Consider the following 14,562-nt stretch of genomic DNA (forward strand, 5'->3'; position numbering starts at 1 on the left):
GCTGGAGCCAGAATAAGTGTTTGAGGATGAAAGCAGCAGGAAGTACACTTCTGCTGACCTGAAGTGGTACCTCGGGTTACAAACACTTCGGGTTACAGACTCTGCTAACCCGGAAGCAGTACCTCAGGTTAAGAACTCTGCCCCAGGATGAGAACAGAAATTGCGCGGTGGCGGTGCGGCAGGTCCCATTAGCTAAAGTGGTACCTCAGGTTAAGAACGGTTTCAGGTTAAGAACGGACCTCCGGAATGAATTAAGTTTGTAACCAGAGATACCACTGTACTGGGCCACGGCCATTTAGGGCTTTAAAAGTCAGCACCAACATTTTGAATTGTGCTTGGAATCATACTGGGAGCCAATGTAGGTCTTTCAGGACCGGTGTTATGTGGTCCCGGCGGCCACTCCCAGTCACCAGTCTAGCTGTCGCATTCTGGATTAGTTGCAGTTTCCGGGTCACCTTCAAAGGTAGCCCCACGTAGAGCGCATTGTAGTAGTCCAAGCAGGAGATAACTAGCGCACGCACCACTCTGGCGAGACTGTCTCCGGGCAGGTAGGGTCTCAGCTGGCGTACCAGAGGGAAGCTGCCCAAAGTGGCTGGGACAACCTAGTCAGATGGGCAGGGAATAATAATAATAATAATAATAATAGAATAGGACACCCCTGTTTTCATCAGATAAATGTTGGCGGGTATGGTATCGATCAATCAATCAATCAATCAATCAATCAATCCATGCAGGCTTAATATTGCTTGCCAAACACAGGGGTTGATGAGTCAAGTTTCTCATCTCTGCTGTAAAGGGCTCTAAGGTCGGAGCACCCATTATCCTAAGTAGCTCATCTAAGTTCCAGACACATGTTATGAGGTTCCTCGTTTAAGCCTGGATTCCTTGACAATGAGAACATGTTTTAAGACGGGGCCTGAATATTAGGGTGCAAAAACAAACTATATGCCACAGGGAGGACTGATTTCTTTCTTTAAAAGCAACCACTACTAAACACAAGCAACAAACTCAAAACAGACCCATCGGGCTCCGAGTCTGAACAGGGCAGGGAAAGGCTACTTAATCTTTTCCTTCCAGCTCAAAATCGCTCTCTTCCTCAAGTCGATTTTCTCTCTGGTTCGGGGACACACAATATGGGGACATCACCTCTTTTCTCTCATAGGTGGGGGGAAAGCAGATCAGGAGATGAGGTTCTGTGTAGGCCAAGTGGCAGGAAGGGAAAGAGTTGAGCCCCTTCGGCTGCAGTACAGAAGGCTAATTTTCTATTTTATTTTATTTTTCATGTTGTGGAAAGAAATGCAAAACTTACGCCAGAGATCCTACAAGGTAATTTAACTGTGCTTTGGCTTTTGAATCTCAACCTGATGTAATAAACTCATTCCCTCAACTTACTACTTAGTAATCTACTCCTAGACCTAAAGGTAAAGGGACCCCTGACCATTAGGTCCAGTCGTGACCGACTCTGGGGTTGCGGCATTCATCTCGCTTTATAGGCCGAGGGAGCTTCCGGGTCATGTAGCTAGCATGACTAAGCCGCTTCTGGCGAACCAGAGCAGCACACAGAAATGCCGTTTACCTTCCCGCCAGAGCGGTACATATTTATCTACTTGTACTTTGACGTGCTTTCAAACTGCTAGGTTGGCAGGAGCAGGGACCGAGCAATGGGAGCTCACCCCGTCACGGGGATTCGAACCGCCGACCTTCTGATCGGCAAGTCCTAGGCTCTGTGGTTTAACCCATAGCACCACCTGCGTCCCTACTCCTAGACCTAGCCTATGCTTATTCAAGTCTCCCTTATTTATAATTCCAGTTCCTTTAGTCATCGCAGACGAGTGGGTCCGACAGACCCCACAGATTTTCTTTTTAAAAAAAGGATCAAGCCACAGATTAGCAGAGGTCATATCTTGCAGCAACATCCACATGCTTTATAGCTTTCTGAAAAGGCATGACTTCAGAGCACATACCAGCACATCACAGTGTATATGTTAAAGCACGTATATTTCGAACAGCTCTGCATTGGAACAATGACAAGTAAGAATGGTGCATCAGCTGCATTTAAAATTAGTAATAATTACGGAAAGCATGCAGTTTAAGTTGTTAAAGCAACCCACTGAGCACACAACAACTTACTCTGCGTCATCAGACACAGGAGTTCTGGAGCCGAATCTATAAAACCAAATATAAAATTAGAGAGGCTTTGTGGGGGGTGGAGATATAAATTGCATTGAGAGGAAAGGAGGGGGGTGGGTAAAAGAGGAAAACCACATCAAGCAAGGAGATGTTTATTTGAAGCCAGTCTTCTCCATCAGTCCAGAGTGTGGAATGAACATTGCATTTTCAAAGCATCACATGTGAGATCACGCTTTAATCCTTCACACAACAACTAAAAAACAACAACAACCAAACAATTTTTTTAAAAATGCTTTTAAAATTTGGAACACCCTGTTAGGAAGCCACACTGTGAAACCAAGGCTGGGAAGTGATTCCTTATAAAAGCAGATATAAAAAGTAAATTTCATTTTATGAGATGAGCCACACATGCAGTTACATGTTGCACCATGCATAATCAATATCCGTTAAAAAGACATTTCAATATGCATAGTAATTGGGCCCTGAGATGCATTCTGCAAGGAGGGGGGGGGGACCCAGAAAATGTCATTGGATCTTGCAAGTGAATATGTTTCTATCTCCATCCTGAAAGTTTATGCAACTCATTAGCAATGATTAAGTTTCATTTGGCACAGTCATATTTACATCCAGAAAAATCATACCCATATACATGGATTGGAAGCTCTCCAAAGAATCTACTTTGCTCTCCCAAACCAGCACCTTCCCCCTCATTCCTATAGCCTGTTTTGTAGAGATTTCTTAGAATTTCTGGGAAAGAAACCAAAAAACGCACCACTGGAAAGTACTTTATTAGTTCCAAAAAGGCACACTTCCGAAGTACATTATGTTAACCCGCAATTAAAATATTCAACTCAAGAGCAAAACAGGCTTGTTTCCAGCAGGCGCACACCAACACACTTTAGGGTGCAATTTCTTGACCACAAGGTAGCTCACGTTTGTGCATGTCCGTCCTTTAGAGATGTAAATCCTTGGCTGTTTCTTTCAGTAAGCTGCATCTCCGAAGAATCTCCTGGCTGGAGTGGCTTGGAGTCCAGCAAGTCCTTATGAGGAGCAGAAGAGGCGCCATCTTGCCTTACACCAGGGACTCTGTCTTTCCCATCTTCCAGTTTGTGCTCAGGTTGCGCCGAAAGCTTTTGAGGGCTTTCTGCACAAAGCTTTGGATGCTTTTCAGGGACTGCCAAGTCCGTCACGGTAATGCTAAAAACGTTAATTTCTGATTTAGCTTGTAGCGAGACACCCCGTATGTACCCAACATGCACTCCTCTTAACTGACACAGAAACTAACAGATGAGATTATGACACAAACCATGCATGGCCATAGCAAAGGCAAATACGATTTTCAGTGACAGTAGTTCTGTGCCTCTCTATCCTGGCAGGGGGGGAAAGCAGCATGTCTGGTTTCACCCAAAGGCAGCAATGAACTGGGTTTTTTTGCAGCAGAGCTACCCAACACATCAACTGCACTCTGGCTTCACTGAAACCAATAAACCTTTCTGATATTGGGGAAACTCTCAGCACCTATGTGGCACAAATATCATGTCCCCTTCACGTGCCACCCCAAGGAGGACTCTGATTTGGAGGAATCACAGGTCACCTCACTTACGAGAGGAACTCTCAGCACCCCATTTCACACTGCCTCAGCCTGAGGAGGTGGGTCTCCCATCTTCCTCAGACTCTGGGGGTGCCTCCCCACAGACACGCGGGAACCCTGGGCCCTTCAGAACACCACAGGAAGAATAGCCAATGCAGTTCTGTGGTACCCAAAGATGGAAGCAAGAGGGACCAGAGGTTTTGAACCCTGAGTTTGGTCACTGGGTGACTCTGTCAGGAAATCTCAGCCTGCACAGCATGTCTGAACAAGAAGCTCTTCGTTTAACATGGGGGGGTTGTTGTAACGACAAAATGGGGAATGCTACACGCTGCTTATTTGTCAACAGGCAACAGCCTAAGCCAGTGTTTTTCAACCACTAGTGTGCCGGGAGATGTTGCCTGGTGTGCCGTGGGAAAAATTGAAAAATTCGAAAGATTTTAAAAAAAATAAATTCAAATTTTCGCCCACTAGGCGGGCGCCGGACTGTGTCCTGGGTATGGGGAGGGGGGGTTTGACCCCACCCTCGGCCAGCAGGAGCGCCGATTGGCGCTCCTCAGGGGGACACCCTCCACTTTTCTGATGTCCAGGCTGTGATTGGTCCAGACTCCAGCCTGGACCTATCACAGTAGGACATCATCTTCCGACTTCCTTCCCGCCCGAGCACAGTGTGCGCAGCAGCGGAGAGAAGAAGACGTCGCGACTCGAGTCACCAGGAGGACCGGAGAAGTTGTCATTTTATTTCTCTTCAGTCTCCACTGAATGCCTTGACTGGGTTAGGGACCCTTATAGCTCAGCATCAGTTGGTGGAAAGGACATGACTTTACAGGAGCAGGAGGAACTAACTGAACTGAGACAAAATCGTGGTTTCAAGCTAAGATTTGCTGATCTACCTTTGGACAGTTTTTGGTTGGATACTGCCAAGGAGTTCCCCCTTCTGGCAAACAAAGCTATTTTGACATTGCTCCCATTTTCCACTACATATCTGTGTGAGATGAGCTTTTCAAGCATGATTGCTATAAAAACTACTAAATACAGAGAGAGACTGAGAGCTGTTGACGAAGAGCTACGTGTGTGTCTTTCTTCGATTCCAGCCAGAATATCAGCTTTGTGTTCAGCCAAACAGGCCCAGGTTACGCACTGAATAAAGTATTTTATAATTTTTCATATTTCTGTTTACTATTTCATAATAAAGTAATTATAAAATACTTTCTTTGTGTTTATTTGATTCCTATTCAAGAGAATGACTTTATATATAGTCAATATAGGCACAGAGTTAAATTTTTTAACATTTTCTAATGGTGGTGTACCTCGTGATTTTTTTCATGAAACAAGTGTGCCTTTGCCCAAAAAAGGTTGAAAAACACTGGCCTAAGCTACCCGACACACTTGTATTTCAGAGTCTATAAAGAGGGCTCACTCAGAAATCTTTCCCCTCGTACCTTGCCCCCCCCCCAATTATCTGGAAGTTTTGACCAAATTTACTTGGCATGAGTGTAGTGCCAATACCTGGCCCCCTCAAAAACATCTCAGAAATGTTTTTATCCCCTGCAAAAGAGGTTTCCTTTTCCCATTCTCAGGGCACTTGATAACTTCTTTAGAATTTTGCTGGTGGTCATGGATGCTTGGTGTGTGGGTGTGTGGGTGGGTGTGGGTGTGTTTCCCATTAAACATTCTCCAGTTTTCTGCAGCCTCCCTGGCTGCCTACACTTCTGAATCTAAAAAAGTCCTATGAGAGGAGATATACCTCACGTCACCTCTCTCTGAGCTTTAATTGAAGCCAGGAAAGCTGGCTCATGAGTGCCTGAGTTTGGTCCCCTCACTCTTTCTGTATTCATGCATGTGCTTTATTTAAAGAAATTTACAGCTGAACATTTAAATGAATCAACTTTCCATATTGCAGTAGTCCCTGTCCTCCTTAAATGACCACGCCCAGAATTTGGTTCTGGGGAACCAATGGCTTGCAGGGTCCCCCGTGCTGTTTAACATCTACATGAAACCACTGAGGGGTTTGGGCTGCTGTGTCAACTCCCATCATCCTCAACCAACATCGGGGATGATGGGAGTTGTAGTCCAATGACATTTGGAAGGCCTCATCTCTGGCCTCTCTATACCTATTCAAGCCATTCACAATCTAAAGGAAAAAAGCCGACTTTGGTTAACCTTCCCTGCCTAATGTCACTTAGAAATTCTTACTTGGCAGCCAAGTGAAAGACTACTGACAAACTCAGTGCATCAAAAGGAAACATATAGCTGCAGAACTGAAAAAGCAGGCCCTTTCCCCATGTGAAAATTAGAGACTGAATTAAAAAAAAAAAAAAGACTGCAGAATAGCTTTCTGACCTCTTGACTTTCTGTTCAGTCTTTACAAGATCCTTAGTTGCTTCCCCACCATTCTGCTGTTTCGAGAAAGGAACTGGGAGGAACTGACTAACACTTGGTCCAGTCTGCTTCGGAAAATCTCTGGTTCTTCTCACCATCATGTCATCTTTCCCTGGGTTCCTGAATCCCGCTTTGCCTCCTGCTGCATTAGTTCTGTGCTCATCTTGGTCTTTAGACTTCTCAAAGCCATCTTCGCATGTGGCAACAGAGCTTAGGGATACAGGGGAAGGTGTTCCCATACAATGTCGTGTCGCACAAGTCAACAGGGAACTTCTGCTAAGGCAATCGTGGGCACTGTTATTCAGGAGACAACAGATGACCAAGGAGGAAAGCTTGCCTGCGCAATAATTGCACACAACACTCTGCTGGGAAATAGCCTCTGAGGGGACTGTGACAAGGCTAAAGCTAAGCTGATCTCCACTTGGACAGTGTGCCTGGATGAGAGCCTTTCTAGGAACTCCTTCCAGGAAACCTCAAATAAGTGACGGAAAGAAATGTGGGTAATACCCTGATGTTGGATTATGGAAATAATTCATTCATACACACACACACACACACACACACACACACCCCTTCACATAAAAATTATAAAGGGTGGGATGCAATATACCACAATAAGTCTCTCATTCCACCTATACAAGGATATCTCCATGTGCAACAAAACATTATACCCTTCTCCTCCCTCACGTAACACCTTAATCTGTTCTAGGAGTTTTCCCAACTCCCCAGAAAAAAATTGAGGTGGGGGGGGGTCCTGTTCTGCAAGCGGAAAACATGGCATTTACAGGACACAGTGGTTGAATACTGCCCATAGAATCAAAACTAGATGCAGAAACAAGAATCCAGAAATAAAATAAAAACTTATATACAAAAGTAGCAGCCAGCACTAACAATAATGATAAGAATAGCAACAGTCACACAGCTGGACAAAAACTGCAGAAATCCTCCAGGCAGTCTTCAACAACTGGGTTTTGTTTTGTTTTACATTGGTTTTTAAATGTCACCAATCAAGATTTCACAACAGTTAGGCAGCCTATCCCTTTATTATATTGTGTTTATAATTATATCCACGAAGCTTTCCGTAATATCCCAAAACGACTAAAATCAAAACCTTGCAGCACTGTAAACCTTTCTTCTCTCACGTCTCTTTTTAAACTAATCATGCTTATTTTTTTCTTCTTCTGTTAAAAGACAACAACTAGCTGGTTTTTGTTGACAGGTATTAATTAGAACGTGTCCTTTTTTTCTCTTTCTTGTCAAGAAGCAGAATAATATAATGCACAGTTAGCATTTCATGCAAGACAGGCATTAAGTAGCTAATAACAACCGGTTTCCCATTTCTGACCTTTCTGCTTTCTGCAGAGTCTTCCGTTCTTTTCCTTGCTGTTTCAAGGGACGATAACTGACTACTGAAATAGGAGGACAAGATGGGCGAAGGGGGCTAGTAGATTTCTGAAAAGTTCCAAATCTTCTAGCCAGCATATCATCTCTCTCAATATCTGGGAAGCTGCCATCCATCTCTTCCTCGCTGCTCTCATGCCACTCGCTCAAACTGCTTGGCGTTTGCTTCTGAGAATCAGCACAAGCATCCGAGAGAGGTGAATTACATGCATCCATAACTTCACTGACAGTACAAGACGGAGATTAGGAGAGAGAAAGGGAGAAAGGTAATGAGAACCACATGGAAGCGCTGAGAAGAGACCTTCACTTATTCATCTTAGCTTTAAAAGCGAACATCTGAGTTTCTTGCTAGTAGTATCGAGCAAGGAATTCTTGCAACGACAATGGGCTGATTAGATAAAAGAAAGCCAAATAAGTGAAAATTATTGGCTGCACAGAAAATTGGGGTGGGGGGGAGGAGGAGAGAGAGAATTGCACCACCGAAACAAAAGTGCAATCCACTTTTAACATGCACGCATAAAAATATACCAGAGGGAGGGAAAAACAAAACTCTAACTAGAAGTAAACTCTGTAATGCGCTGCCAGAAACAAAGCAAAAGCTAAGGCTACCGCTTCAGATGGTGTACGAAAAGTTTGAGAAGCCTTGATCAGTAAGGCCCCCTCCAAGACTGGTATTTTTGGGGCAGGTGAGTTCTGTGCAATGTCATTGACACAATAATAGTGTATTAGTGATTTGTCCGCACTTAACTTACTCTGCCAAACCTTTATCGGGTATTGCTTTACTGGCTGAGGGAGCCGACGTTTGTCCACAGACAGTTTTTCCGGGTCATGTGGCCAACATGACTAAGCCGCTTCTGGCAAACCAGAGCAGCGCACGGAAACGCCGTTTACCTTCCCGCCGGAGCGGTACCTATTTATCTACTTGCACTTTGACGTGCTTTTGAACTGCTAGGTTGGCAGGAGCAGGGACCGAGCAATGGGAGCTCACCCCATCGCGAGGATCCGAACCTCCAACCTTCCGACCGGCAAGCCCAAGAGGCTCAGTGGTTTAGACCACAGCGCCACCATGTCCCCGTTGCAAGTATAGGCCATCATAAAACCTATATAAAATTTTAAAATATATACAAAATATATAATGACGAGGATTTTCATTGGAATTTCTCTTCCTGCTAAATAGTGCCATTCACCACTCTAAGAGATACTGTTGACAAAAACTCAGTTACCTCCGGGCTAATGTCAGACAGATAGAATCTGATATTTTCATTGTGCCGTGATGTTAAATTACCCAAAAAAGGGGATAGAGCATGTGTTTGCGTAGCTGGCTGTACAATGGACAGTAGAAAAAATATTTTCTACAGTGTCCGGCTCATTCAGAGAACATCCACAATGTCTATCTTTTTCTGGGGTTGTTTGAATATCTGTCCTTGACAAAAGCTGAGGGGAAAACGTGACTCGTGCACACATCTTTCCACGGTATTAAGTTTTCCTGCAATGCTTTCCCGGTGTCACCACATTTTTGTGGCATGTGGAGGGGCGCTCTTCTGCTAGAGTGCAACAAAAGTGGAACACCACCCTTATTCCCCTCCAAAAAACACAACATTTTGGGTATGAAAACTTACTAGATTTCAGCAGGATGGTACAGAGCACGTACTGACTGGAAGCAAGGTTATACAGTGGTACCTCGGGTTAAGTACTTAATTCGTTCCGGAGGTCCGTTCTTAACCTGAAACTGTTCTTAACCTGAAGCACCACTTTAGCTAATGGGGCCTCCCGCTGCTGCCGCGCCGCTGGAGCACGATTTCTGTTCTCATCCTGAAGCAAAGTTCTTAACCTGAGGTTAACTATTTCTGGGTTAGTGGAGTCTGTAACCTGAAGCGTATGTAACCTGAAGCGTATGTAACCCGAGGTACCACTGTATCTACTCCAAAAATTTGGCAGTAATGAAAGCGGGATCACATATAACTTGCCCTGCTAACACCAGGTGCACAAATCGTCATGAATGAACAACTAAATAAGATGTCTGGAGAGGGCCTAAGTCAACCTGTGGCTGACCCCTACTGAAGAGAATGCACTACCACCAGCAAACTCCAGGAGAGATGGTCACCCTCTCTTTGGCTTGCCTTGCCATTCTTCTTTGAACAATGCAGCTTAGGGCAAATTCACACAGCAGAGGCCAACACGAAGTGCATTAGTAGTATCAGGAAGTAGTATACGAGAAATGGGGAAGGGGTGCAGTGGGGTTTCATTAGGCCACACCAGTTGCATGCACATGCATTGCTTGGTCCACAGCAGAGGTGGGAGATCAGTACGGACTGGGTGCATGAACCATATAATAATAATAATAATAATAATAATAATAATAATAATAATAATAATTTATTTATACCCCGCCCATCTGGCTGGGTTTCCCCACATATGACTTGTGGGGATCTAGCATGCCATATGAGTGCAGAGGATCCCTCAATCAGGCATACACTGAGGAACCCATCCTGAGTTAACAGGACAGAGCAGGCTGGAAGTCCATATAAATAATAAGCACTTCAGGCAACTCTTCCTAACAATAAGATATATTTATTTACAGCAGAACCTCGTTTTTCGAACGAAATCCGTTCCAAGGGATTTCAGTGCAACTTCAATGGAGAAAATTGGAAAAACCTCACTGGAAGCCGTTCGACTTCTGAGGCGCATTTGTAAACGGAAGCAATTACTTCCGGGTTTTTGGCATCCGGAAACCGAAGCGTTCGGCTTCCGAGACGCTCGAAAACCAAGGTTCCACTGTATTAGGAAATAAGTAGAACTGGATTCTGAGAGACTTAGAGTAGAACTACATGGGGAACGACCACGCCTGCTTCCCAAACATGTCTGCCATTTAAGATTAATACAGGGTTAGGAAAAGCAGAGGGGAACTGGCAGGCTCTTCTTAACTTGTCCTACATCAGTCAGTTCTCTCCCGTGTCTGTTAGCCTTCACACACCCACCCACCTCCAAAGCATTTATTCTCCAGTCAGGTATCTTCATGGGGGGGGGGGAGGAAAGGTAGTTTAACACACATGGCACATTTATATGGAAAAACCTGCAGGTACGGGAGGAATTAAAGCACCTTTACCTGTAGATTCTCCTGCAGCAATTAGCACCCTCAGGCAAAAGGTCGCATCCAAACCATACATTCAAAGCTCACGGACTCCCCCCCCCAAGGAATCCTGGGGAATGCAGTTGGTTAAAGGTGCTGGGAACTGTAGCTTTGTGAGCGCTAAACTACAGTTCCTAGGATTCATCAGAGAGTATCACGCGCTCGAAATGTGCTTTGAATGTGTGGGGTGGATGTGAACAAAAGTGGGGAACTCTGTATTCGCTTCTTAACACATAGTTCTGCCCTTACTTCCAAAAACAACTTAATGAACATAAGGTAAAGGTAAAGGTAAAGGGACCCCTGACCATTAGGTCCAGTCATGGCTGACTCTGGGGTTGCGGAGCTCATCTCACTTTACTGGCCGAGGGAGCTGGCGTACAGCTTCTGGGTCATGTGGCCAGCATGACTAAGCCGCTTCTGGCGAACCAGAGCAGTGCACGGAAACGCCGTTTACCTTCCCGCCAGAAGGGTACCTATTTATCTACTTGACTTTGACGTGCTTTCAAACTGCTAGGTTGGCAGGAGCAGGGACCGAGCAACAGGAGCTCACCCCGTTGCGGGGATTCAAACTGCTGACCTTCTGATCAGCAAGTCCTAGGCTCTGTGGTTTAACCCACAGATATGTATGCAAATAAGCAGCTCTTAGCTACGACCATGTATATGGATGAAGGTCTGGATGGCACATCCAGTTCTCTCCCCACCCGCCAGCCAATAATCTTCTCTTCACCGTGGCTTCCCATTGCCACTCCAATGCATTGAACCGTTCTCTTAATAGGTCTCCAGACAGTAGTATGAGGTTGTATTCAAGTAAGTCCCAGGCAGGGTTAACCCACTGAAATTAATGAGCCTAAGTTAGTCACGTCTAATAATTTAAATGGGTTTAATCCAAAGAGAACTAACACTGAATACCACCCACGGGATAACAGATGCTGAGAAGTTTGATGGGAAATGGGGGGAAAGATAGCTCATGCGTGCACACACCTGTTGCAAAAACAGAACTAGTTAGTTGTTAGAAGCTAACAAATTTCCCATCAAACTCCTCTTGCGTCTGGTTCTCAAACAGCAGGCATTATCTCAACGGGAGATTCTTGCAGAGGGAGGGTCAGTTGTACATATAGAACGTTGTGGGTTCGTGCTTACGTACATGAGTGCTCTCTCTCTCTCTATCCTATCCTAGCTAGGGCTGGGCGATAAAACGGTATATCATCCCAAACCGGTTTGAAGTCTATATCATACCAGTTTCATAGTTTTTGACCTCACAATATATTTTGAATCATGATGTGTGTGTGTGTGTGCGCGCGCGCGCACAATGAAAAAATCACAATGCAGGGGAAAACCATGAAGCCAGCCAGTGGCTCTACATAAAGGTAAAGGTCCAGTCGTGGCCGACTCTGGGGTTGCAGTGCTCGTCTCGCTTTATTGGCCGAGGGAGCCGGCGTACAGCTTCCAGGTCATGTGGCCAGTATAACTAAGCCGCTTCTGGTGAACCAGAGCAGCACACGGAAACGCCGTTTACCTTCCCGCCGGCCTATTTATCTACTTGCACTTTGACGTGCTTTCAAACTGCTAGGTTGGCAGGAGCTGGGACCGAGCAACGGGAGCTCAACGGGATTTGAACCGCCAACCTTCTGATCGGCAAGTCCTAGGCTTTGTGGTTTAACCCACAGCGCCACCCGCGTCCCTACACCCGTGGCTCTACGTAGCTCCCTCCTTATTTCAGATATCATGATATATCGGCATATTGCAATGTTTAGCTGCTGATGTAGCGTGATGTTGCAAACCAGGTATTGCCCAGCCCCAATCCTAGCTATTGTGCCTTTCACAGAGATACAAACTAAATACCTGGGATTAGCATGCGGCCTGTGGACATCGTCAGGATGACCAAGAGAGTTGGCATGGCTCACAGAGAGCAAGGATGAGGTTTCAGCTGTGGTCCCAAGAGCCCCAGCTCTTTCCCTATTGGCTGCCTCTTCCATGTCATCTTTTGGCGCAGCCCTAGCAATTGAAAGCTTCTCCCAAGCATGAAGGTCAATTTCTGTCACTGGCCCAAAGTGCACAAACCTCTGCTTGGGACTGCTGGCCTTCTCGGACATTCTCACTTTGCGGCTTGCAAAACGGTTACGACCGGCAGCTTCCACTGCCGTTTCAGAGGTCAGAAAGGAACCTGGGGTGTTCGTGAGCTCCTCGTCGCTAGCGACAAAGATGTAAGCAAAAAATAAAATAAAAAGGCATATAAAAAGGCAGCTACAAGACTGAGGGAAAACCAAGAAACCAAACATTTAATGAGAAGGAGGAGGAAAATCACTCAATGCAAGAAATTGGGGTGTTGTGAGAAGAAACTCTGGCACCCCCCTTTTTATCAAACCAAGGAACATGGAGAAAAATTATTCTGACCAAGAGTAAAAACAACATTTAAAAATGTAAACAGCACAACAGGACCCAAGCCAAACTGTATCCAGAAAATTATATGAACTTATCAAAGGACAAAAGTGGCTTGGTTCCAAGTGATGGCATAATGTCTCTTGGAAATCTGAGCAGTACATTCGCAAATAGCTATGATGGCAGTTTTTTCTTGCTTTGTAAACTTTTTGCTAGATTGTGCCCACAGCCCTTCCACTAAACCAGATAGAGAGCTATCGTCTAGCCGTGATTGATTCAGACATATTCCCATGTAACCCCAAGCAGAGCTAGCAAGACCTGTTGCCACAGCTGCTTCCTGCATGGGAGTGCCAAGAAAAGAGGGAAGCCCCACGAGTGGAAACTTGACAAACACCAAGGGAAAGAAAAGTGTTTCATTTCAAGGCTAGACTCTTAAAGATTATGATAAGGGTTATTCCTGGTTCCTGTAAAGATGTGATCAGGAGACTTGTGCACTGAGCCCCTAAGATGGCCCATGATGCTATTCTTAGCTATGTTGGGGATGGACAGACAACACTCCCCATGGTGGCTTGGGAAGGTTCAGCTCCCCACTAACCCCCAAGGAAACACCAAAGACCACACACACAGATAAGGGGTGGGTGAAATCTCTCGATTTTTGTCTCTCTCACTTTCTCATTTTTCTGGTCTTATGTTCAGTTCTCCAGAATTGTTTGCAATTCCTTTTAAGCGCTCATGAAAATTCATCAGCATTCAACGCAACTTTTTGTTAATATACGCCTTCTTGCAAAGCAATTTCCCCTAATCGAATGCATTTTTTACATTATTATCACCAGTATATGCATTTTTTTAATGCACATTTTACCCTAGCATATGCATTTTTGTACACATTACTTGGCTGGAGAACTAACAGCATGGCAAAATTAGGAGAAGTGTGAATTTTGAAGGAAGGATGTGCTTCAGTTCACATGCTGTTTCATGAAGTGTGAATTAGGCAGATTCTCCCCATTCCTACACAAAGATGACAGGCAGAAAGACACATCAATTATTATTGACCGGACCTTACTGTGTACCCTGGTAATTTGATGCATGCAGATATTATGCATATGTCTTAATTGCTGGCCTTCCTGAGTGCCATGATTTGAATTACAAATATTTTAGGAGCGATATGAATCTTTATTCTCTCTCTCCTTCTCTCTCTTTCTATGGAAACATACCTGGAATTCCCTGAAACTTTCAGTTGGTCCCAGGTGTCTTGATCTGCTTGTGTTATAGTAGCTCTCACAAAATATGGCAAATCTAGCTGGGAGGGGCTAGCCTGAGTTTTTCGCTTAGCCAGGTCATCTCTTTGAACATCTGGAAATTTAGATTGGTCTTTCTCCTTAGACTCGTCCTTCTGTGACTGCGGGAATGGTTTGTCTTCGCATATCACCATCGGCCTCGCTGAAGTCACACCCATCTTCTGTCCACTAATTTAATGCACATTCCAGAATCAGCAGAACAAAGAATACTTTTGAAGGACCAGACAGTGACAAATGGCAAGCTCAGTAAGCAG

The 14,562-nt window shown here is 44.9% G+C and overlaps 1 protein-coding gene across 11 annotated transcripts in view; it reads right to left on the bottom strand.

The window, feature by feature from the left end:
* Positions 1 to 14,562, bottom strand: part of LIMCH1 (LIM and calponin homology domains 1) — a 220,987-nt gene that overhangs the window by 45,276 nt on the left and 161,149 nt on the right. For 4 of the 11 annotated variants that reach the window (XM_081019766.1, XM_081019760.1, XM_081019763.1 and 1 more), the window contains 6 exons: positions 14,225 to 14,476; positions 12,474 to 12,821; positions 7,446 to 7,724; positions 6,062 to 6,394; positions 3,064 to 3,327; positions 2,131 to 2,166 (listed from right to left, as the gene is read on the bottom strand). In XM_081019766.1, the coding sequence (XP_080875892.1) occupies positions 2,131 to 2,166; positions 3,064 to 3,327; positions 6,062 to 6,394; positions 7,446 to 7,724; positions 12,474 to 12,821; positions 14,225 to 14,476 (1,512 nt within the window). The remainder of the gene's footprint in view (positions 1 to 2,130; positions 2,167 to 3,063; positions 3,328 to 6,061; positions 6,395 to 7,445; positions 7,725 to 12,473; positions 12,822 to 14,224; positions 14,477 to 14,562) is intronic. The other 7 variants (XM_081019765.1, XM_081019764.1, XM_081019767.1 and 4 more) reach the window with 7 other exon arrangements.

The sequence above is a fragment of the Podarcis pityusensis genome (assembly GCF_964106645.2).
Source record: "Podarcis pityusensis genome assembly, chromosome: 9".
Classification (NCBI taxonomy): Eukaryota; Metazoa; Chordata; class Lepidosauria; order Squamata; family Lacertidae; genus Podarcis; species Podarcis pityusensis.